Below are 26,347 nucleotides of genomic sequence, written 5' to 3'. Positions count from 1 at the left end.
CCCTGCAGTGACCTCCAGTTCAAAAGAGGAAGGTAAATCCTCATAACAAAGACAGGAAAGTTCTCCAGGAGAAGATCAAAAGCTGAAGGTGCTGCAAGAGAGGGAACCTGGAGGAAACTTGTTTGATTACCTCCAAAAACATTCCTGACTGTGACAGCAAATAGAACATGAAAGGAAAGCATGAAGCTAAGTTTGGCAAAAACAGTGTCTGAGTGGTTTATAAAGAAAAACTGAAGAAATAAATGGATTGAAGATGTGATTTAAGAGACATAACCAGAAAGGAGAAGAATATGGCACTGAACTGCTAATGGGAACACAGACTTAGGAGGGAATTACTAATCTTTCCTTGCATAAACTTACATAATTTTTCATTATCCAGGGGCCTAGAAAATATTAATACTCAAAGAGTAAACATCACTATTTAATGCATTGCAAAGAAAAAACAAAATACCCTAGAACCCAATCAAATTCAGGGCAAACGACTTGTATGTACAACAAAAATCATATCACAATCTCATTTCAGACCTTTACGGATCCGGAGGGAGGCAAATTAATTCAGATACATTTACATTTGCAACTGACAGTTCACCACAGCAGTCTGGGGATGTTTATCTTTCATTAATTATGGTTCAAGGGGAACTGCAACCTGAGATAGCTGAGCTAACCCTCTCCTCTTACAGATTCAGACCTGCCACCTGGAAGGAGTCCAACCCTTCACCCATGCCTCTGGCCTCAGCCCAGCTCCTGCTTTCCTGCAGAGCTCAGCTTGTGCCTCTCAGGAGCAGGGCTTTATCTCTGATAAAGGTGCTGGGAGCTGATGCATTTCTGACTAATGCCTGCCTAAATCTCTTCCTTCACGCTCGGGAGACGAGCTCACTCGTATTTATCCCGGGCCAAGCACGTGGAGAGCAGCTCATCCATATCCCAGAGCCACTTCTTCAGAAGAGTAGGAGCACTCAGTACTGGCTGTTCTGCTTGGGAAATGCAAAGCAGCTCCAGCAATTTCATTGGAGCTGCACTCTCCTGTACCAGCTGAGGGTTTAGCCCACGAGTCCTTTCCCGCTGTGAGACAGGTGTTGAACAGGATGTAGGAAATCACACACGTTCCCTTGAATCATCTCTCCCAGGCAGGGGCAATAATAAATTCAGATAAGGTGTTGTGTCATTTAAAGATCTATTAAGATTGAATGGTTGACTTCCTCCGCAAGGGAACCTCTCCTTAATTGTACATTGCTTTGACTCGTGCACTACCTTCTCCAGAGCCCTCCTGCCCCTCGAGTGTCCTTAGATTCTCCATTTCACAAATCAATTTGGATTAAAAAAGCAGCAAGATACTTCAGCACACACAGCCCCAGTAGTAACTGGGTGGGTTTTTTTGGCAAATAACATCTCCAGATGTTATCTCATTCCCTTGTGGCAGCCACCCTGGGGATGTCTGCATTTTTAAAATGCTCCAATATGCATTTCTTGCCAAGGGATATCATTTGTGCATGCTAGATCACATGCAGTATCCTTGAATTCTTACATATTCAACATAGCAGCACTGTTTTAAAAGGTTGTATCCCAATAGAGCAAAATTACTCAACAAGTCTGGGTCAATTTAGTGTATTCTTTCACTGTTAACATGACCTCAATAAAAATAACAATACTTTGCCCTTCTAGAACATCTATCAATGCTCACAGCACTGCTTAAATCTGGCAATAAATTGGTTTTACCAAATAATTGCTCCTAAGTGGTAATGTCAGCAACATTATTGCAAGAGGTCTACTAATTATTCTCAATAAGATTTGATCCTGGCAAAACCACAAGTTCCCTCTTTTTAGCACAGAACAACACAGCCCTCTTTCCCCACCCACACCTGTGGCTGGTGGCCTTCACTTCCACACCCAAAATCAAGCTCCCAGAAAGGACCAGTGCCCTGGTGAGCCTGTCAGGAAAACACCACTCTGTTTCCTCATTAGCACTCGCAGATGGAGTGCTGACATCCCACCTGAGGCTGGTTTTTTGGCTCCTCTTTCACATCCCCACCACCTCCCCACTCACGTTACACGCACCACACATCACCGTGTGGCTAGCACGCTGGTACCAATTTGAGAGTACATGTCTGGTGTGCAAGCTGTCCTGGCCTTGTTTCAACATCATTAGCTTAAAACCAGGCTGAATAAACAGGAGCCAGCTCAGTGTGTGTATCATACACACACACACACAGAGAAAAACCAGCGTGGAGTTACAGCAAAATCAGTGCAAAAGGGTTGGCTCCATTATGGAAATTTCCTGCTGGACATCACCAGAGACTGGAAACACTTAATTTTATGGACAGGACTGCAACCACACTGCCTCTTTGGGTAGTACACAGGGGTACTAGCTGCTTCTTCCAGGGTAGGATGCCTCTCATCTACGTGTAGGTATTCAATCTAATTTAATATTGTCATCACAGATCCCTCAGTACTCGATGAACGAGTGGAGCTTGTCCAAACAGTGATTTATCCCACCCTAAGACATCAGATCTAACACTTGAAGAAGAAATTACCCTCTGGAGACATCTTGCATCTTCCTATATCTCTCTCCACTGACTATAAAGAAAACTTAAATTAGCTTAGACTACACAATTACTTTTTATGCAATGAGATCATCTCGAAAACAACCCCGTCCTCTCCTACAAGGCACCAGAAAGCCAAGCCATTGATTTTTTTTTTTTTTTTTTTAACAAACTCTTACTTTTAGGCACATCCATGGGATTCAGGCTGCCAACGAGGTCTCTGACATAGAGTCCATCCCCATCCTCCTTGCTCAGCCAGTTGTTGCAGGGGAAGTAAAAGCGGAGGTGAGGTCTGTTCATGTCGGTCACGATCACGCGGTCGAGGAACCACCCCGCGTTCAGCCCGGTGTTGTCGTGCTCAATCCTAGGGGAAGAACAACCCTGTTTTGGTGTCACGGTTAAGATTGGCCACTAGCACTGGTAATTTTGTGGAATATTGTATGCTAGGCAAGGCTGGAGCAACTGTACAAATATTTCCCGTTTATGGCTGTCTACCCAAAGAGTTTCAAGGCACTTACGGGCTTTTACAGAGTGTATTAAAAGTAACAACCTTCCATATGGCCAGAGATCACAGGTGAGCCTGTGAATCTTTTATCTGCAAGGAGATGTTCACGACATACCTACACCTCCACACTCATTCAACATATGCATTCATTCACTTTGCACTCCGTATCCAAAACATAAGAGACTCCCTTCCCACCCAGTACCCCTCCTGCTCTGTTCTCCTCTTGCATTGTTTTAACCGCCTCTTCCCAACTTTCTTTGTACTACTCACTAATTTTAAATTTTATATCAGTCAGTCAGACAGTGGTTAAACATAATAATTATCATTCACATTACACTAAGTTAGCAAAAGTGTATGGCAAACCCCATTTACCTCCATTGGGACATAAAAGCAGTCCTAAATGTCTTTCCCCATGATTGCATATGACAGAAATACAATTCTTGGTGGGGAGCATGGATACTTATAAGCAATACCGTAGGTGATTTCACACTTCAGTTCAAATCTTCGGCAGTAAACAAGCTTTTACAACCCCTTAACTTCACCTTGATGGGAGCACGTTAAGAAATAATGAATAAAACATGGCACTGCTTAAACCTCTACAGCCTGTCATCCTATTAACACCTCACAGAGCAGGTGCCGTGGTAGCAGCAGCGTTGTGCAGGTACCTTATTTTCTTTATTTGTCCGACGTTATTGGTTTTCACTCGGAACACATCTGTTTTGCTCCTCTCAAAGGCCGTGCTGCTCCTGCAATGCACATGCATCAAAAGGAATGGTGAAAAACCAGCAGCCTTGACAGCAAGCACGCAAGTGCTAGTGTTTAAGGATAAAGAAGTGTCATTCCTAATGCTGGAAAGACCTAGTGTTCAATGCCCTCTTCCCCAGTGACAGGTTTTGGATGCTCTAATTACTGACATTCACCAGACTTTTTTTTTTTTTTTTTTTCCTTCTCAGACTCCAAGAGTTCTTCCAGAAGCTGAGGCAGAAGGTCTGGGGGAAATGCAATATGGTTTTTGTCTCAAAGTCCCACTCCTAGACATGTCCTCTCCTGTAATCCCAGCCTCCGGGCACCAAGCAGACCTGCTCCTGGTGATGGAGCAAAGGGCTCCAGCGAGTTCCCTGCATGGCCACAGATCTGCACAGAGCTCAGCCAGAGATAAAAGCATCCAACCACATCCAACTTTCCAGGCCCATCTCCCATCACTTTTTTAAGCAACTATTGAAACTTTGATGTTTCCTCCTACAGTTTGTATCTCATTCTAAGCAAAACCATTGTAGGCAGGACGTAGTTTGACTTTTTTTTTGGTGAAGTGTTGAGTGCGAAGTTTGCATTTCACAGGTGAGAGTGCAGAAGCAATATAAAGTCTATTTGCCCAGGTCAGGGGATTTAGGATTTAATTCCCAGTTCTCCCTCTAGCCTGCAGTGTGATCCTTGGCAAGCACCTCTGTCCTGTTCAGAGCTCATACATTTAGCAGGAAAACACAACGAATAATAACATCAAGGCAAACCTCTGAAGACTCAGCCTCTCCCACCTTCCCTCCCTGATGGGCCCCCATTTCCCCTGGGCTGCTGAGCACGGCCACGGATGATTAAACACAGCAAAACCCAGAAAGTCGCATTAAAACGAACAAGAAACCACAGCGCTCGAGCAGCGCAGAGCCACAGCGACAAGCGGTTCGCCTGTAGAAAGTTAATGAATATTAACAGCCCCAGCAAAGGATGCTCTTCACGATGCTGGAGGACCTGTGTGTGCCTTGCTCACAGGTCATTTTGTGTTCTGCTAAACCCATGCCCAGCCTTCCTCCTCCTCCTCTTCTTCCTCCTCCTCCTGCTGCTTCTCCTCCTCCTCCTCCTTGTCCATTCTGCTGTTTCACGCTCCCCATGCTAGGAGCAACACCAACGCTATGGAAAAGGCTAAAATTGTTAACCTTGCTGCCAAGACAAGAGGCAATTAAACCCAGCTCAGCCTCCCCCCCTCAACCTGGCTGCTGGAGTGAAAACAGCCAGCGAGTGTGCAAGGCAATTAGTCTGTCAGGCTTGAATGAGCATCGTAATGACAAGCAGCTTCTTCTCCCCGCATTGGCTCGCAGATCGATGCGGCGCTGCAGACTTGCCACGGAGATGGCATGAAAGTATTAAGTGAGAATAATCAGCTCTCAGTGCACCAAGCCCTAACCTGCTGCTGGTTTGTGGTGGTCTTCTCTGCTGTGCTGGGCTCTTTCAGTTGCCGGGAGGGATGCTGGGGAGCAAACCTTCTGCAGGGCATCCAAAAAGTACTGGGCTCTCTTAGTTGCCAGGAGGGATGCTGGGGAGCAAACCTTCTGCAGGGCATCCAAAAAGTGCCCCCTGAGCAGATGCTTAGTGCATCCTGAAGCAGCTCGGGGAAGCATTGGAAAACGTGACATAGTCCGGGAGTCAAACCGCAGGGAAGCCTTGCTGTCGAAAGGTAGGAAGAGCTTTGACAAGTCTCTTCTCCCCTGAGATTGATCTGCAGCATCAATAGCACCAGGGAAGAAAAATCCAGTCCCTCCTTCCAGCACTGCCAGTTGTGTGGGGAGAGAGTGAGTGAGGGAATATCTCACAGTGAATGGCTACACTGAAATTTAGGCTAAAAAAAAAAAAATAAAGAGTGAAAGGGAGAAATTACAGCTGGGCAGTGTCAGAGTCTGGTCCAGGCCAGGACTAGGATGAGACATTCACAGCCAGATTACCATAAGGAACTTGTTACACCAAACAATGAGGCACACAGGCTTGCACAGCCCTGGCGACAAATAAAGCAGGAAAAATATGACTTGGAAATTGCAGCACTAAATTTGCAACGTTCAGGCTTGACTGGGTTCAAACCCAGGGATTTTAGACCATAAGCTTAGCCTAAGGATCTTCTGAATTTGACTAGAGCCCTGTCATTAATCTGAAATAACAAGCCAGGGCAACTCCAGAAATATGTTTCAGTTGGGTTTGTTATTTGACATATTTGATTGGCTCTAGTAGCTCCACTTTTTCCATATTCTGTTGCTTTGTAAGAAACATCCAAGGAGCTCCATCAAAGACTAGTATATGAAATTCTTATTTATATATAATTTTTTATATTTATTTATTTTTATCTGAAGCTGTTCTCAGATTCTTTCAGTTGAGTAATTGCCTGCAGGCTGCACTGCTTGTGGTGCTGCAAATGTACAATCACTCAGAACACTTTGTCTGCTGTTTGGGTTAGTGGTGCTGCTAAAAGTCACCACAAGAACTGGTACATATTCGAGTGCAGCATTTTTAAATCCCTGCGTTCATCTCCTCTGCAGGCCATGGGCACAGACAACAGAGCCAGTGCCATGAGAGTTTTGCTACTTCTTGATGGGTTGACAAGAAGAAAGCCTCAATAATGCAGTTTTATTTGCAAATGTACATAAAATGAACACTTGTACAAGTAAAATTTTTTTAAATGAAGGTGAATTAAAAAGAGTTGATCCCACCAGCTAAATAAAAGTCACATTTGAAATGGAAATTTTGGAGGTTTGTAGATAATAGTCTTCCCTTTTGATCAGCTAACAGCACCCTTTTCACAGCTAAATTCTTAGGAACAGACAGAAAACCTGGATACTGATCACAGCAGAGGCATAAAAATAATGACCTTCAGCAGTGATGTAGTAACCTAAACCAATTTAGCTTTGAATCCCTGCTTAAAAATCATTTAAACTGCCTTTCCATTTGGTGTTTTACCTGAAAATGTCTTGTACACACAGAACTGCCAGCAAAAGCACCATGGATTAAGGGACTGCACAGAGGCACAAAGTGTTATTCTGGATGTCAGTTCAAACAACATGTAAAAAATGCTCCATTAAGCCACTAGAAAGAGTCAGTTCTGGGTTGCATCTCCCTGAAATGCTGCCCACAGGTCTGCCTGCTCCTGCCACGGATGTTTAGCAGCAGTTGGAGGAGCTGGTTATTGGGGGTGATTTCAGAAGGTCATACAGCCCAAACCAAGCTAAAGTCTGCCACTCTCTAGGAAAAAATAAATGTTACTCGGTTCACCTGCTGGGTCAGGGGAGTTTCTCACGCACTACGGGTGGGCAGTGTAGAATATCACAGGATCACATAATCAAATAATCATTTGGGTTGGAAAAGCCTCCCAAGGACATTGAGTCCAACCATTCTCACAGCACAGCCAATGCCACCACAAACACTTCTGCCCAAATGCCACATCCACGTGGCTTTTAAATCCCTACAGAGATGGGGACTCCACCACTGCCCTGGGCAGCCTGTTCTGGGGTTGGACAGCTCTTTTGGTGAGGAAAATTTCCCTAATATTCAATCAAACCTCCCCCTGGCCCAGCCTGAGGTTCTTCCCTCTCCTCCTGTCCCTGTTCCCTGGGAGCACAGCCCGACCCCCCCGGCTGTCCCCTCCTGTCAGGGACTTGTGCAGAGCCACAAGGTCCCCCCTGAGCCTCCTTTTCTCCAGGCTCAGCCCCTTTCCCAGCTCCCTCAGCCTCTCCTGGGGCTCCAGACCCTTCCCCAGCTCCCTCAGCCTCTCCTGGGGCTCCAGACCCTTCCCCAGCTCCATTCCCTGTCCTAGACACGCTCCAGCCCCTCGGTGTCTCTTGTCCTGAGGGGCCCAGACCAATCCCCAGAATTTAATGTGTGTCAGAGCTGAATTGAGAGGGACAGGAAGGAAATTTCTTTCCCAAAAACACACAATGAAACCTGCTCTGTTCCCTATATATTTGCAATTGCTGTAGAGTTCTCTCTGCTCATCCACATGTTGGATTTCCCTTCCACCCTTCAGCCAGTATCAATCTGTAAGAGTGGCATGAAAAGGTGTCAGGGATGAGCACCAGTCTACCCCTGTTGTTTTCCTGGCTTGAGAGTACAGACAGCTTCCCTCACCCTCAGGTTGTCTAATACACATTACAGGCTGTGTGAATCTGTGTTATCAGGCCTCTGGCTAGGATGGCATCTTGCCAGAAGATGCTAAAAAGTACTGGAAAAATGCTGACAGCGTGTTGGCCTCATCCCTCTGCCCCTTCCTACGCATCCACTTTCCATCACTCCTGGAGAGAGGATACTGTCCTGTACAAACTAACAGCAAAAAAAAATCCCCCATATGTTCAAACCATATTTACTCTTAGCACAGAGCTCCAATAGCAGCATCATTAACCTCCTCCTCGGAGCAACAAATACTCCAGGGAGTTTGGTTCTGCAAATATTTAGCTAAGACTGCTGTCATGAAGCTGACAGCATCAGTCAGCGGGTGGCTGGGAAGACCACGTGAGGCAGCATCCGTCCAAAACCACTCCAGATGGAAAAGAAAACCAGCAGAAAAGCACAGCCACTGTCAATGTCTGTACCAAGGACGTTATCGACCAGCAGGATGAATCCTGCTTAAACAGACACTGAAAAATTGGTGGGAAAAAAAAAAAAAAAAAAAAAAAAAAAAAAAAAAAAAAAAAGCAGCCCCACTTGAAAGGGTTTAATTGGATGAGAAAAATTGCTCAGGGCTGTAGCAGCACGATGACACCCGTGAGCCAAATACCAGCCTGAAACCATGGGAGCCTGAATTTACCCCTAAACTTTACTGAGTGCCACAGGACACACAGACTCTGCCTTATCCATAAGCATTCCAGGTACAGATTCAGACAGCCTTAATTACAGACGTTGAGTAAGTGCTCCTTCACTTTGTACTGCGTGGAGCAGCATCATCTTAATACCAGTTTTTCATCTTTGGCAGTGTGATTTGCATAAACAGAATGAAGTAGTGGTGTTTAATTTAGATAATCTTAGCTATGCTTTATCATAAAATCATTGAATCATAGAATGTCCTGGTTTGTTAGGGGCCTTAAAGACTGTTTCTTTCCAATCTCACTGCTGTGGGTGGGGATGTCTTTGTTATCTGCAGTTTGGCTGCTATTTTCTAGAAAAACTGTATGCAAAGCAAACAGTGCCACCAAGAACTGTGCAAAGGTTGCTTAGTATTTCTCAGTATTAAATTACATTTTTAATTACATTAATTTTGCCAGATTGAGGTTAATTTCAATCTGTTGAAAATTTTTGTCCCCTTCCCATGAAGAAATATTTTTTCAATTTTTGATGAGAACAAGCGCAGGAATTTTTAAGAGTAACATTAATGAGTTGGGATAGGGGCAGGATTTTGAGCAAGACAGAATGGTTGAGTTTTTTCCAGGAATACACCTTACTCTCATCCCAAGGGGAAAACTGGCCAGGTTTTACAGTCTGAAAAATGCAGCTGACACTTGCTCATCAGGGACCTGGGTCTAACAGCTGAATTCCCTTAAAAGGCTGGCTATTTTAAGAAAAATCCTGTTTTTCTCTCTAAGGCTTGACCTTCCTTGTGGTTGTACCACCAGCTGCTGTGTGCATAGCTGCTGGTGGATTATAATTGATACATACACCAATTATACCCACTCTTATATTTAGGTTGTTCAACACCTGGGTCTAAGCACTCTCTCAGGTATTTTATTCCTGAAATACTAGACATAGGCTGGCTAATAAGGCTGAGCAAGAGAGAGGAGAAACATTCCCACTTAGTTTCTCTTTTGGAAGTGAATATGGACTCCAAAATGTGCTGCTACTTAACGTCGTCCCAGACGATTAAACCTTCAGAGAGCACTGAAAGTGCTGAAGACTTGTACAGACATAAATCAGGGCACAGTTATACACATAAACAGCTGTAAAATGGGAAACATCCCATGGAATTAAAGGAAAAGGATCACAGCTCCTCTCTGAAGCAGCACTTTGGCAGCAAGGTGAGAATCCTTCCCCCTCTGCGCTTGGGGTTTGTTCCCTTCCTAACCTAAACAGCCCTTTCTGCACCAATTAACTAATCCTTCCTAACTTATTATATTAACTGCTCAGAATAAATAGGCTCTCTTTCCTATATTTATTTATTTATTCCCAAGAGGTTAAATAACAAAATCAGATCTTCTTCCACTGGGCTTGGCTTAGCTAAATTAGAGCTACAAATATTACCATGCTCTAAAGACTATCCTGTGCATACTCTGCAATTCATATGTATTTGCTGGCATAAGGAACAGGAAAAAAACTCTGCATAGTCACCCAAGACCAGGTAGAAGTGACTGCCAATTAATTGTCTTCAGCATCAGAATTTTTTTTTTTTAATCCTCTGTATCATCCTCAAATTCAGTAAGAGGCCAGCTGTCACCAATTATTTAATCTTTCTTGCATGCTGTCTTAGCTGCTAAATCTTCTCTTAACTCCTTCTTTTTTTCCTCAAGGTAAAAGACTCTCTGCTATATTATTTGCAGTTGTCCACAGCTGGATAAAGTAAGCCTAACACTGAAAAGTCACACTAGCAAGAAATATATAGATTTGGACTAAAAACTCTGAATGAGCTGGCAGTGGCACTCCCAGCTGAATGCTGTACTATTTCGTCAGCCTGGTGGAAAGCACGTGAACATGGAGAAATAAAATACTGCGAAGGATCAGCACTCTTTGCTCTGTGTGGGACCACAGAGTCTCAATTCATCCCTGTGGGAAAAGTCTTGACAGCTGTCAAAATACCAGCAAGCAAAGCCTTGGTGTTCACCCACGTGTCTGTGATGGAGCCAGTGGAAAGAAATTCATCTGTGGTAGTGCTTTTAGCTTCTGGCTGAGCTGCGCCTGGTGCAGGGTGGTAGATGGGGAACTGAAGAGTTGCATGAGCTGGGTTATAAAGTGGGATTTTGCCAAGAGCTTTTGGGCCCAAGCAGCACTTTGCTGGCACCAGTGATATGGTCCCCCCAAACTGACAGTGACTGCAAAGGAGGAATCATTCCAGCCCCTCCCAGGCACTCAACACTACTTATCTGAACCTCCTTTCCAAAATAAATCACGGAATCACAAGATTTTTGTGTTGGAAGGAACCTTAGGGACCTTGAAGTCCATCTCATTCCACCCCCTGCCATGGGCAGGGACACCTTTTACTATACCAGGTTCCTCCAAGCCCCTTCTAACCTGGCCTGGAATATCCCTGCCCCAGGGATGGGGCAGCTTCTCTGGGCAACCTCTACCAGGGTCTCACCATCCTTACAGCCAAGAATTTTCTTTTTAGTGTTCACCTAACCCTGCCCTCTGATATTTTTAAGCAGTTTCCCCCTAGTCCTGTCACTCCATGTCCTTTCTTGTAGCCCCCTCCTTCGAAACCCAACTCTTGGCTCATATTTTGAGTGCTGCCACTTCCAGAACTGATGTTCCTCCTGATGAGTCATGGCAAAGATTTGTGTCTTTCACAGTTGGTGTATTGCTGGCCAGTGTTAAAAACACATGATATTTCATCAGCTCACCACGTCTTCCCCTTACCGCGCACGACAAAAAGACCTGAACTGTCACGTCTTTCACCACCAGCACACAGTCAGGAAAGAAACAGGAAAAAAAAAACCCCATTTAACCAGAAGCTGAAGCGGTAGTACCATCTTTTAGGCAATGCATGATATTTTATCTGTCTGTCATACATGGGGAAATGTAAACACATATAAAATGTCATGCATTTGCAGTCGTAAGTGAACTCATGTAAACATTTAGTTGAAAGATGCATGAGATTCCATCCTTTTGCCATATTCACAAAGCTGCATAACAAATTTGAGGGGTGGGAGGGGGCTGGAAACTGACTATTTAATTATTTTCTTCATAATTATGACACAAGACTATCAGTTAAGCAGGTCTGAAGGCACTCCTGCTGGATTTTTTTTCTCACCATTCCTCGATGGAGCACAGCGAAGCGCCAGACTTTGCTTAGAGACACAGAAATTTTGCTGATGTTTGGGAAACCCCCAGGTGGAAAGCTGTAGTTGCAGTTCTAGCGGTCACCTCCTACGGGACCAGTTTCAGGAGCCCTGAACTGCAGAAGGTTGGCTTCCTGAGCCTTTCATCCTTGCTTTCCACACCTCAGCCATCTGCTCGCTGCAGCAACAGGGACCAAGCCCAAAAGGATAACTCAGGTCTGAACAAGCTCAGAGTGCTGCTGCTGCAACCTAAATTAATCTCTGCCTGTCTTTTCTTTTTTCCTTTTACTAAATAAAAGTGGTGAGAGCAGGAGGAAAGAGGGAGCATTAACCCAAGTGGCAGCAAAGGCCACCTGCACAACCAGCAGCGTGTTTAATGCCACAACTGATTGAGAAATTTGTTATGGACACTTTTTGACTTCTCTAAAGGGCACAGAGCATATTTATTAATTTTTTTTAGGTTAATATTTGGATTCTTTCCATAGCCTCGAGCAGATGAGTGCTTTCCCAATGAAATGGCTATTTATGTAAATGCTGACCACAAGACAACTCCCTGGAAAGCAGATGTTGCTTTGATGGCTTTGCCAAATACTACAAGGCAGGTCTGGAGGCTAGAAACTCTTTCCCCAGCAGAGCTGCTGCTGCTCCCAGCTCTGTCACTGACCTGCTATGGAATCACATCCCCTTTTAGGTCCTTGCCTTGTTTTCCTCCTCTGTTAAATTGAAGAAAATAGCATTCTGCTTTGTCAGTCTGTTGGGATGTCTGGATGAAAATAACACAGCAAAACCAAAGCATTTCATTTAGACATATAATATACAATCAGGAAGCTCTCCCTGGTGTTTCTAGAGATTCTGGGATAATAGAACTGCTTTGCCTAGCTCTGGTTTCTGAATTTCAAATATGGCAAACAGGGCTGAAATTTCATGTATTTTCTTTACCATTCCCATATCATTTTCTTTACAGACTCTCATGTTTGAGGTGTTTCACTGGGAAGAGAAGCTCTTTTGAGGGTAAAATTTAAAATAGCTGCAGGTACCTCTTGTCGGTGCTGTAGAAATGGAGAAAATGTGATGTTACCGTGTGACATTAGCACAGGATTAATAATTCCAAAATGCATTTTCAAGAATACCAAAACAATAAGAACACTGAAAAATAGAGACACACAGCCTCTCCAGGACCCTCTGGAGAAGGGATTTCTGCTTTATCTTAGTGCAGTTGCCTGACTAAGGGGAAATTAGTACATGCAGAGCTGTACTTTGTTAAAAGTCATCTTGCTTTCATGGGAAATGAGCACCTGCTGGCCCTGATGCTCACTTTTTAAATTAAAAAAAAAAAAAGAAAGCTATTTAGAAAGTCAAAAGCATCTTAACAGGTTCTTAAATTGTAAAATATGGCTCCCACTAAATTCAGCATGCTGATAAGGAATGAGAAAACGCATCCATGGGATATTGTTGACATCAGCTGGAGGAAAATAGAACAGGGCCACCAGAGTGATGTGCAACTACAGTGGTGTGCAGCAAGGCATACAGCAGATAGGATGGAAGCAGTCTAAATTAGGAGTCAGCTTAAATTCTTCCATTTCTGCTTGCCTCATATTTCCAACCTATGGCTGGTTGTAGGTGGTTATCTATTAACATTACTTCAAATCCACTGAGTTACTCTTCAGAATCATTCAAGGACACTTCTGTCTGTACCTGACTAGCATGGAGACCTCCGTGGGATCTAGGCATGGGAATATAGCCCACCATGCCCACTCCAGCAAGCAATGAATATTCCCAGCTCCTAAATTGGGAGCTCCAAAATTAAGCTCTAAGAAAAGCAAATATCCCCACACCTTGCAAGCATGAGCCTTATATAACATGGATTTCCACCTACAGAAGGCAATGCAGGTTTTGCAACGGATTGGGTTTGAAATACGCAATGGCAAAAATTCAGATTTCCCTGGTGATCTTAAAATACCATATAGATTTATTCCCTCCACATCCATCAGCACGATATTATGTTTCATCAAAATGCTTTAACTGTCCCTGAAGGACAGGCCTCAGAGATAAAGATTTCCTTCCAGGCACTTACTTGCTGGTGAGATGAGTCTTGGGAGTGATCCCGTGCTCTCCAAAGAGAGTGACAAAGACGTTGGCATCAGTTCCTGCTCCCCGGACATCTCCTGTCACTGTCACCACCTCGTAAACTGTGGAAGGAGAAAAGAAGCATCAGGACAACAGGAGAAAGCCCTATCCTTTACAGATCCAAGTCATCACCAAACCTGAGCTAATGGACACATCCTACAGATGGATCTGTGCACCCACTGCCCAAACAAACCCATCTCTTGGACATGGCAAAATGAACCCAGCTGTCAAAAATCATCACATCAAACAAAACTGCTGGAGACACTTTGGATGGGCAGAGAAGGACTGGCTTAGGATGGATTTTGCTGTAAATAAAACACTTCTCTGTGAACATGCTGCCTCCCCTACCGTAATGTATGTGCATGTGTTACATAGAGCAGATGAATTTATGTGAAGTGTTAAAGCTGTTGAGCCACTTTTCATTTATGTCAGCGCAATGCACGTGTTTCTGTTTGCTCTGATGGAATATTTGTATGGGAGCTGAGACATCACTACAGCCAGGAATTTTGGTTGTTCTGGAGGTTTTACCAAAGACAAAATGGTAAATCATGAGGAGAATCACAGAGTGTCCTGAATTGGAAAAGACCTGGAAGACCCCAAGAAAGCTGGCTCAACAAGACATCAATCTTTCCAAGCTCTCACAGGACCCACCAGGATGATCCAGCCCAGCTCCTGGCCCTGCACAGACCCCCCAACAATCCCAGCCTGGGCACCCCTGGCAGAGCTGTCCAAGCTCTCCTGGAGCTCTGGCAGAGTCCAGCCCCTGTCCCTGCACAGACCCCCCAACAATCCCAGCCTGGGCACCCCTGGCAGAGCTGTCCAAGCTCTTCTGGAGCTCTGGCAGCCTCGGGGCCGTGCCCATTCCCTGGAGAGCCTGGGCAGTGCCTGAACCCTCTAGGGGAAGAGCCTTTCCCTGATATCCAACCTAAACCCCTGAGAATAGGTAGGAAAACACTCAAATTAGAACCTCAAAGCTCTATCTATTTATCTTCCCAAGTAGTAGACCGAGTGACAACTTTATTTACAGACACATATATCTTCTTGGGAGACACACAAGTTACAAAGTGCCTTTTACTCAAGTGGCACGACAAGATGCAATGGCCAAAAGGCAGAGTTAGACAGATTCAAATAACAGTCAGACACACATTTCTTAGGATGATGAGTGATGCTAGAACAAGACTTGAGGCTTGAAAACAGGTGACTTTACTGAAGGACATGTCTTGGTTGGCTCAACACAGAAGAAACAGGGAGAAATTACAAAACCTTGCCTGTGGCCAAACTACATAGCCTGATGGCCCTTTTTGGCTTCAGACAACATGATCATGATCTAATGGCATTTCAACCTAAAAAGTGTAAGCTCGAGGAAAGGCTATACTTTCATCATTTCATCCTCCCCAAACTGACTGCCAACTGTGGGATTTCTCACAACTAATGCTGTAAAAATGTCCGTCTTCATGGGTGCATCAGAACTTTTACATATTTTATTTGTGTCCATCTCTCCCTTGTTACATCACAAATCTATTCTATTCACATATCTATTCTATTCTATTCACATATCTATTCTATTCTATTCTATATATATTCAAAATATACAAAAAATATATTGTAACTCTGATCTGAGCATCGAATGTTTTTCCCACAATAAAACTCTTCCCTCAAAACATCACCGGAAAGAAATTTAATCACCTTTTCAACCAAAAAAACGAAATGCAGGGCACTCATGTAAAACTGATTAAAAACCATTCTTTATTTCCATCAGCTCTATTGCATTGAAGGAGAAAAAAAATAGTGCAGTATTTTCCTAATCTTACCCTCCCATGAATGTAAATAGGACAGAAAGGGGGACATTATTGTAATAACAAGAGTAAGTTGTGATCAGTGCTCAACAAGGTTTTAAGAATCCCTTGGCTTGATGTATTTCATTCACAGGCTCCAAGGGAGGAAAGGAAAGGAGGAAAAGGAGAAGGAGATTTTGTTTGCAAAAAAAAAAAAAAAAAAAAAACAAAAAAACAAAAAAAAACCAAAACCCCAACCAATCAACCAAACAAACAAACAAAACCAAACCAAAACAAACCAAACCAAAACAAAATTAAAAAATTAAAAAATAAAAAAAAATAAAAATTAAATAAAAATTAAAGAAGCAAACACAAAAAAATTAAAAACAAAACAAAACAAAAAAACAAACAAAAAAAAAAACAAACCCACAGGAATAATACAGGATCCACAGCTTGCACATGAATATGTATGAGCAGCGCTTTCGTTTCACCTTCCTCCTGTCAGCATTCCCTCATGCCAACAGGGGATGTTTGGCATAGTGGGGGGATGCAGAGGACCTGTTTGCATTTAGCCATTAGCAGGAGGGGGGTTTGTAATCCGCCCTGCCCCGGTGAGTCACCGCCCGTCGCTCCGGGGATGCGGCTGCACCTGCTCAGGCTAAAAACATCGCCGTGCTCATCCCAAGCAGCCTTTTATGCCTGATCATCTCACGGAGCATTATGACTTACCTCTGCCCAGGAAGTGTTTGTCACTGTCAGATGACAATGACAATCGAGCTCCCTACAGGTTTTGCCAAAGTGGCAGCTACAGCTCAGCATCCCTCTTCAACCACTGGACGTGGCACTTGAGGCACTGCTCTGGTTGATAAAATAGTGTTTGGTCAGAGGTTGGACTCGATGATCTTGGAGATCTTTTGCAGCCTTAATGATTCTGTGATTCCAAGCTTTTTTAGGGAAAAGGACCTGTAAGCATTGTCATCTCTTTCCCTGAAGAGCCTTAGCCAAATTTGCCCCTGTTCTGGTTTTCAGGGGTGTCCTGGGTTGCAGTGTAGGATGTACACAAAATATTTATTCTATCACCATCTTCATGAACTGTTGAAACCAGGTGGGCTAGTGTTTTCCCAGGCCCCCTGCCTTTGGGGTGTCTTCTGCTAATGGCCCATTAACACCTGGCCATGAGTCACAGATAACTCCCTCCAGGGGTTATCTCTGTTTAATGGGCCATCAAGGAACCACTTCACAACTCCTCATCCCTTTGTGAGATGCTCTGCCCAGGGGGAGGAGCCAAGCATTCCCACCTGGATATAAGCTGGTATATGGGACAGGACAAGCAGCCCTTACCTACTGGATTCCCAGAGGACCAGAGCTACCAGACCTTTCTACAGGATCACTGCTTCAGGAAGAGCCCCTCACCTGGACTGCTTCCACCATCCTGCTCAGGTTGTGTTCTGACTCTGTCAGTGGTCCTTTGTGTTATTGCATTTATTTTATTTTATTTTTACCTTTTTACCTTTCTTCTTATTAAATTATATCTCTGACTTGGAGCCTCTCATTCGTTTTGCTTTCAAACCACAACAAGGGGTGAGGTCAAGTCATGTTTAACTTTGTGCTGGCATGCAGGCTTTTTTCACTTGAGAAGAGGGGAAAAAAAATAGCCATCACAACAATCTGTAAGTTCCCAGAGACCTTTCAAAAGCTCGGACAGTTTCTCTAGTGAGTTTTTTCACTGCTAGAGAAGTGCCAGGACTTATAGGTCATGTGTGACATGTTAAACCTGCCCATCAAGTGAAACCCCTCCTTTGAGCTGTTCTGCTGCACCTGTGCTGGTATTGACATCACCTCATCTATGCAACTAATCTTAATTTCCTTGCAGAAGCTGTAGAACAAGATTTACTCCCAGTTTTCAACCCCTAGTAAGTGAGGTGATGGGATACAGGGACAGGGTTTAAGAAAAAACCCACCACCAAGCCATAATTTCTCCTCCAATAAAAATCAAATCCCTCATTGAATTTCTGCAATCTCACAGTTGCAAAACAATGACAACCTGAGTAGATGGGCTGCACTTTAGGTTCACAACCCTAAAATCAGCCTCCACACACTGCAGTGGGCAGGCAGCACGTGGATGAGTAGTTTTCACCAGGACAGATGTGCTGAGCCCTGCTTGATTAGCTCATGTCATTACCAGGCATGCACTGTGGTTAACACCATTCTAATTAACGTTGCACTGAGGAACAAAAGGAGGGTCTGGGTTGGTGACATCAGCACATCCCTGCATTTGACACATCACAGTGCATTGCTGGAAGAGAGAAGGAGCCCTGCCACCCCTTTCCCAGCATTACATCTGGATGGCCAGCTGTGCAAATAAATGATGTCCCAGATTTCCAGTGATGTCACAAATGCAGGGCCCATAATTTCCTTTGCAGGAAGAAAATTAAAGTTTAATGCTAATATTGATGCCAGCTCCTTCTGCAAAAGGCAGGAGACAAATGCAGATTATTTGGCCATTTCCTTCAAAGGCATGGAAGTTCAGCAGTATGGATTCAAGATTGCTTCTTTTCTTTGCACTTTTTTTCTTCAATTTTTTTTATCAGCCCCTGGCAGCTATTGGGTGTCATATTTTCTCTGCAGTTTGAGGGCCCAGAAGGCAGAAAAAGATACTGAGCTGGAGTGGGGATCAACATTTTGTACCCCAGTCCCTTTGCTGGGAACAGCATCCATGATATAGTTCAACAAGACATGTAGGTTAGTGACATTTCATAACCACCCTCTGGTTTGTTCCTGAATATTGGATATTCTGGCTTTGAGAGAACACGTCCAGTGTTAGCAAATCCCAAGTATAAACATCTTGTATTTTGTGATTTAGGATGATAAAACTAAATTAAATAAAATGCTTGAAATTGGATATCTATGGAAGTTATCTAACCAAAGCTGGCATTTAGGTTAGAAGGATCAAATTTACTACTTTATGCTCCAGTTGTGGCAAGGAGCATTAGAAAAATACAAGAATTAAATTCTCAGGTATCATATAAATTTCATACATCTTCCCACCAAGTTCCTTACTTCCTTTTTGTATGATCTCGTTGTATTTCCAATCTTCCCATTTTGAGTCCTTATTTTTCACACTTTCCATCACTCAAAAGACCCAAGTGCCCATGGAGGGTCCACCCCCATGCTTACTTTTTGGATCATGGGCATAATGTTCACCAAACACTTTCATCTGTGGTGCTTCTTCAGAGCTTTTCAATAATTATTGACTTCTGCAATATTAAAACCCAACTCCTTTTACATGTCCCTGCTGTTTTAACATACTGAGATGTACTTTGGCAGAGGCTTCTTAGTCTTTCTTTGTTTGACTTTGCACCCATGATGCCCCTACTTCCTTCTTGGTCAAACATAACATGACATTCCCATGCCTCCAAATATTTTCACTGGTCATTCACCTCCCTTCAGACATGGACATGGTCTTTACCCAAGCTTCACCCAAGTGGTCAGGTCATGAAATCAATATTCAGATGCTCCTCCCCTGAGGCTTGGAGCAATCTGCTCTAGTGGAGGGTTTCCCTGACCATGGCAGAGGCTTGGAATTAAATATTCTTAAAGAGCCATTGTTGGAGGGCATTTCCACACCCAAGCAAATGATTCCACTTAAGGGAAAAAGTTTTGGTTTACCTTTGGACATATAAGGAAGCCAAGCTAGAAAGTCTTGTTCCTGTCTCATCAGCTTTTGGCCCAGAGCCAGCACAGGGGCACTGATTGGGCTTTGGAAATGTTTCTCAAAACCTGCTGCCAATTTCGTTGGGCAAGGTGCCAAAAAAACCCCACCTGGACCATCAAGTACTTAAAAAACTGCACAAAGAGGCTCAATCACTTTTTTTGGACTGCCTTAGCAATCAGTGTAAGAGTGTTCTCTGCATTGTGTTCAACTTATATTTCTTTTGTTTGATAATGTTTATTATGTTTGTCATTATTAAACCCTTTTCTCTTACAGAGCATGTTCAGAGAAGTTGTCTCGCTATTATTGAGCCACTCTGGGAAGCTGCAGGTCAACCCTCAGACTTGATACATCTTCAGAGAGCTAATTACTCTCTGGCCATGTGTAAGGCTGTATCAGTCTCTTCCAAACCAAAGCACTCTGTGATCTGTGGTACTCCTAAATGCATTTCTTAGGAATTTTGGCTGAGTTCATGGCAGCCCCTGGGTAGAGGAGCCCCAGAGAGAGACCACCAAGGCAAGAGAGGGAGCACTGCACTCCAGGCTGATCATCATGCTGCAAGGGCCTCTGCTCACAGGAAAACACCCACATCAAAGTGCTTTTGGGGGGCAAACAACCCCACCCCAAGGTCAAAGCCTATTCTGGGAGCTCAGGTCACGTCCAAGTGACAGAAATCCAAAGTGTTAGTATGGGAATGCTTGACTTTCAGCCCAGTCTCCAAATCTTGCTTTTCTCCCAGTGGGCCAGGCAGAGTCAATACAAAGCTTTAATACACTTACTGATACAGGCTCTTTTGTTCCAAATACTATCTCAATCAAGTGGAATTTAGTTCACTTATCTCCTCTGGTAGATATTGAATCCCCAGCTGACTCCAGAGCTCAGCTATCCAGCACGAAGGCTTCAGAAGCTGGTGAAAGCTCCAGCAAGCTAAACAGGGCTGATTTGCTATGAACTGCAAACCCATTACTGCTTTTTCTCAGGCAAATACAGGCTCAATAAAGGAAATTACAGACAGTACTTTCTTTGTTGAAAATAAGCATTCAGAAATGGTCATTTCAAGCTCAGGATACGGGCAGCATAAAATCAGTATCAAGTTACATTGCATCTCTGCTGGAAACACATTGCTTTCCTTGCCTTGCAGGAGGAGATGATAAACATGAAGCAGGCTGATATAAATCCATCCATTCAATAATGAGAGAAGAGAAACACTTTCTTCAAAATGACTCCTAAAATTACTGTAAAACTATATACACTGACAAGTGCAGACTGGGACACTGTAGCCAAGAGCAGGGAAACTTCCCTTAGCTGCCCAAGAAAGGAATATTTCCAGGACAGGAGAGTGCTTTGGCAGATAAATTCAGGTTTTTCTGACTGCTACAGGCATGGGACTGCTCAACATCAATTATGGCAGTGACTGCAGGTCCTGTCAGGCCACGTTCTCATGAGGTGAATGTGGAGAACTGAGCTGGTGCCTAAAATCTGTCTAGCAAGACTGGCCCTTGGTAGAAAAAAAATTTAATGTTGTCCCACAAGAATGATTAAGCAGGTGAAATAAGACAGAAAAGATAGTGAGGAGTTTGGGGAAGGAAGAGGGGAAGCAAAACCCAAAGGTTTCTGTAAGGATGTGTCAGAGGATGGACCAGGCTCTTCTCAGGGATGAAGAGCAATTGAACAGGAGGAACAGGGAGAAACTGATGGTCAGGAAATTCTACCTGAGCATGAGGAAATAATTCTTCTGTGCAGTGACCAAGGGCTGAAACAAAGACCAGGGAGGGTGTGGAGCCTCCCTCACTGGAGATATTCCAGAACCATCTGGACAAAATCCTGTGCCCTGTGCTTTGGGATGACCCTGCTGGAGCAGGGAGATGGAACCAGGGGACCCACTGTGGTCCCTTTCAGCCCAAGCCATTCTGGGATTCTGTGATTCATCTTGAATATAAGCCCAAATCAACACCAACTGCTTTGAAGCTATGGCTTTCAGAGGTGCCTTCAGATGCATCTGTTTAGCAGGGTGCATTTACCTCAGCAGCACTAATGGCTGTTTGCACTTCACTGCACCTCCAGCTGGGAATTCACTGATTATTCTCAATATTCACTTCTTGTTGATTCATGCAAAGCACCAATCACTCTGGCTTCTCCTGAAGCACTTTGGAATGTGTTTGTCTTGGAGCACCTGAAGAGTACCTTGACATTTATGCAAAATACTTGGAAGTTTTCAAGGGTCTGTGCTGACTGTTACAGGTTGTGTTTGACAAAACAATGCTCTGTGCATGTGAACACATCCGTTAGATATTTATGATAGCTGCAGTTTAATCAGGACCATCCTTTACCCACCACAAAGACAGGCCTTTTAAGACGTAGCCTGTTTGTTTTTAGTGAGCCACAATTTCTGCAATAATCTCTTGTCATACACAAAATGAGTCAAATTCTCCCCTCATTCACTCTGAAGCAAATCCTGACTAACTCCATTGACTTGTGCACAATGGCTTTGGATTCGTACCTCAGAACTGTGAGCAGATTTGGGCCTCACACTCTATGAGAGATTGCCTGCTCTTTATGTGCTTAATGGAAAGAAGCTTTTGAGTCTGGCATGGATGCCAAATTAATTATTCAAAGCAAAAGAGAGGGATTTTTTTTTTTTTTTCACAAATATTTGGACTGGTTGCACACTGTTACACATTTTGCTATTCATAGTTTATACAAGGAATTGCAGAATTAATAGCATCTTGCATTTTGAGACTTGCCATGGACATGAATTAGGGAGGTTTTCTTCTAGCAAACTTAGTGCTGGTACACACAAGTATCATTATCTTGAGCTCTGAAATATCATTTATCTCTTAAAATATAAATCCAAAGCTGAACACTGTCCTGCCTGTTCCCACAGGCAGAGAAGTCATGGTTTGCAGCGTGTTTTACTTCATCAGCTATTGTAAAAATCAACATTTCATTCTCATGCACTGTAGGAAGCCAAACTTGATTCATCTGGTGTTCCAACTATCACTTAAAGAGTATTTTTGCCTGAGCACTACCAGGAAAAAAAAACACCTTAGTTCTTTGCTGGAACAGTACAGTAGAATTAGTTTAGCAATAAACATCTTTTTTATTCAAGCTTAAATTGCTTTGGAGGAAAACACTGGCCTCAGGGGAGAGAGACACACACAACAGAAACCTGTTCCATTTCTTTCATCCTCTCTTGGAGGCAGGAAGGACCTGCCAGGACATGGAGTGTCTCTGAGTCACCAGTATTGACAAGAACATCAGAAATGTCTGTCCAATGGGAGGTGTATAGCACAGCCTGGGTAAAATATGAAATCGATTTTATCTGCAGCGCTGAACAAAGTCTGCGGTAGAGCAGCGTGTCTGCAGAGTGCAGCTGGAAGCGATTCCCTGCTGCCTGTCATGCCTGTGGTTAGAGGGATGGAGCACCTCTCCTGTGAGAAAAGGCTGAAGGCATTGGGATAGTTCAGCCTGGAGAAGAGGGGGACCTGGGGTGATCTTCTATTAGCCTTGGAGTATCTGAAAGGAGCTGATAAAAGAGCTGGGGACAGATGTTGGACAAGAGCCTGGCTTGACAGGACACAGGGAATGACTTCCCACTGCCAGAGGGCAGGTGAGATGGGATACTGGGGAGAAATTCTTCCCTTTGAGGGTGGGCAGGCCCTGGCACAGGGTGCCCAGAGCAGCTGTGGCTGCCCCTGGATCCCTGGCAGTGTCCAAGGCCAGGCTGGACAGGGCTTGGAGCAGCCTGGGACAGTGGAAGGTGTCCTTGCCCATGGCAGAGGGTGGCACTGGATGATCTTTGAGATCCCCTCCAACTCAAACCATTCAGTGGCTTTATGTTCTATGTCACCAGACTCTAGCAAGATCCCCACCTTATTCTAGTCACCTAGGCAGAGAAAAACCAAGATCAAGGAGACATGCTCTCCTTGCTGCCAGCCCTGACCCCAACACCCAGGTAGGAGAAAGAGCAATTTCACCAAAGATACTTTTATTGCCCACTCCTTACCCAGCATCTCTGGCCTGGGGGGCCTTGCAGGTGTTGGATGTTGGATGTTCCCTGACATGAGCAAGGCAAGACATTTCTAACAGCCTTTTTTCTGGGGAGACACTGAGCTGTTTTCACAGAGCAAAACACACCCACATCAACGTGTTTCAAAACTGCTTTGGCCCGAGGCTCTGAATCCAACAGGAATGTGTTCAGGAGGGAACAGCTGGCAGAGCAACTGAGTCGACAGCTGGGGAAGCCATGGAGCCAACAGCTGGCAAAGCCACCAGCAGGTGAGGTCTGGGTGACACCGTGGGCAGGGACAGCTGGCCCACAGCAGGAGCACTGGCTGCAAGCCCGAGGGGACACTGCACCCTTGTCACTCTTGGGTGAGGAGCCAGCACATGTGGCTCCTGGGAGCTGATTTCTAGCTGTGTTTCAGGCTGATGCTTGGCCTAGGCAGGGAATGATGCCTGACATGAGCTTGTAATGAATGCAAGCTCTGTGTGTTACCTGTATTTACGTGAGCGTTGTCAGGTATTGTTATGAGTTAGGCTGGCTGAGGTTTGGGGAAACTGATCTAGTGGAAAGTGTTCTTGCCCATGGCAGGGCATTGGAATTATGTAATCTCTAAGGTCCCTTCCAACCCAAACCATTCTATGATTATATGATTCTAGGAATAAGTAACAACTCCCCAGTTTAAGTAATCATGGCACAGAGTTTCTACTATTCAAATAGCACCTTAAGAAGAATTAAAAAAAAAAATGCTATAGCCTTTCCTCCTCTGCCTTCTTTACAAATATATCTTAATTAACACTTACAGCTCATGGAGAAAGTCTGATTGGGGTACTACTACAATATAGATGTCTATAAAATGCAGAACTCTAAACTGATGCTGAAAAATACAATAGATCTGAACATCAGGTGATAAAGTGCCAAAAAGACCTAGTTTCCAACAACCACATTCAATTATAACAACAATGGACAACTCCTCAGTGATATGTGTCCAGCCTGTCTTGCAGTACATGTAAATCCATCAACAGAAGCCACAATTATTATTTCCAGTCTTCCTTTAAGTGTTGCCATTCAGGTATTGGTGTCATTGTGTGGCAAGGAAGAAAAACCCCTCTGACGATGCCTGGAGAAATAGCTGCACCCACAAGGCACTGACAATAAATAAATATTTCTTGGAGCAGCATTAGTCAGCCAAGAGGAGGCTTAACCAGACAAAAACATGTTGTGAATCTGGAAGCTACATCCTGATTGCAACTTTGACATCTGACACAAACCCTCAGTAAACCATCCCAGCAGTGATCAGAGGCTCTTGACACAAAGCCCACCATGAGTCTCTGGTTTCCTGGGGCTCAGATGGAGAAACCATCTCACCTAAGCCAGTGGGATTGTCCTGTGCTGGAATAAAATACTGGTTTGTCCTGTCCTCCTCTCTGTGCTTAGCCACTTGTAGCTCAGTATTATTTTTTTGCCCAGACTTTCCATCCTAATGGATGCAATTCTGCTGTTTCAATGGAACAGTATTCAGTTCAAATTCCCAGGGACAGGATGATAAACAGCTTCACAGAGGGCCTAGAAGATGTATATTTAACAAAGTATAAATGGGAACAAAACTAATGATCCTTAAAATATCTATGCAGTCCTGAAACTGGGAATTTGATGTACCAGTAGAGGAACTGCTGTACCTGTGAGGAAATGCATCACCTCAGTTCTCTTTCTGCAACCAGAGAATGAAAAACTACCCAGGCAAAGCTTGGATGTTTTAAAGCCATAGGAATCTCGATTCTTAAGGGAGGAAAGAGAAAAGGGAAGAGAGATACAAGGGAAAAGGCAAAGGTAAAAACACCCAAATATTGTTGACTCATTCCAATGTGATCAAATTCTAGTCCTGCATCCTCTAAAGGTCACCTTCCTCAGAGAGGCCTCCTTGGATGCTTCAGATAATTGGATCCAGACTGATAGGGTGCCTGTGTTGTGGGGGAGCACATCTAGGACTGAACATCCTGATCTGCATTTCACACTTATTCTCAGTGCAAACTCGTTCAGCTCCTCTCCAGCAACTCTCAGGTATTTTCTATTCAAGTCCAAACCCAAACACTTCAATCTAAAAGGCACCCACAGGCAATTAAGGCTATAAAACCGAGCTCTATAAAACCGAGCTCTCCACTCCATCCAGATCTGATTGTTTAGGGTGTGAGGGGAGCAGCAGTGCTGGGAAGCTGCGGCTGCTGCTGGCGGGTGTGGGTTTCACATCAGCTGCTCCGTGCCTTTGGCAGCCTGGCACCCACAGCTGTTCCTCGTTGCTGTTTTTGGTGCTGCCAGCTGGGCTGAGCCGTCCCAAATGGAGCATGTGTGCCTAACAAGAATGAATCCTGCATGTGTTTGGGGTCCTGCCCTGGCAGAGGGAGGGGTGGGGGAGCACAAGTGCTTGCTTCCCCCCAGCCCTGTGCCTGCACTTGGCCAAGCACACACCTGCAAGGGAAAGGTGACATCTGCAATCCTCCAGACACCAGCAGGAACTTGCTCCAAAAAGGTTTATTTGCATTCATCTGCTTTATGACACTGATTTTCCACACCAGTGACTAGTGGCAACCCTGTTCCGAGTCCATGGCTCATCGTGGACTATGAGGAGCTACTGTGATTCCTTGTAAAGCCCCTCTCCCAGCATTTTAATCACTCATTTCCAATTTGTAAGGCCCTGTTTCAGCATGACTCCTCCAGGCAACTTCAGTTCTCCAGTGGGAGTACACAAGTGTGTAGCAGGGGTGTCCAATAGACAGGAACAAAGGTTTTCTACCACCTACATAAAAGTTATTATCAAGTGTTCCTGGAACTAATCAACACTCCAGTATCACAACTATTTTAGTATTGTCACACAATAGTGAACTCCTGTGATAGTTCATAGAATCCTAGAATGGCCTGGATTGGAAAGGATCTCAAAGACAACTTAGTCACAAAAGAC

At 44.2% G+C, this 26,347-nt stretch overlaps 1 protein-coding gene across 1 annotated transcript in view; it reads right to left on the bottom strand.

Moving 5' to 3' along the window:
* The window catches only part of LOXHD1 (lipoxygenase homology PLAT domains 1), a gene marked incomplete at both ends in the record, with an annotated part of 189,042 nt that overhangs the window by 123,306 nt on the left and 39,389 nt on the right, over positions 1–26,347 (bottom strand). The window contains 3 exons of the mRNA XM_083883544.1: positions 2,720–2,904; positions 3,711–3,791; positions 13,849–13,963. Of these exons, the coding sequence (XP_083739670.1) occupies positions 2,720–2,904; positions 3,711–3,791; positions 13,849–13,963 (381 nt within the window). The remainder of the gene's footprint in view (positions 1–2,719; positions 2,905–3,710; positions 3,792–13,848; positions 13,964–26,347) is intronic.

The sequence above is a fragment of the Zosterops lateralis genome, assembly GCF_965231275.1.
Source record: "Zosterops lateralis genome assembly, chromosome: Z".
NCBI classification, from domain to species: domain Eukaryota; kingdom Metazoa; phylum Chordata; class Aves; order Passeriformes; family Zosteropidae; genus Zosterops; species Zosterops lateralis.
This window is presented reverse-complemented; position numbering and strand designations above follow the sequence as displayed.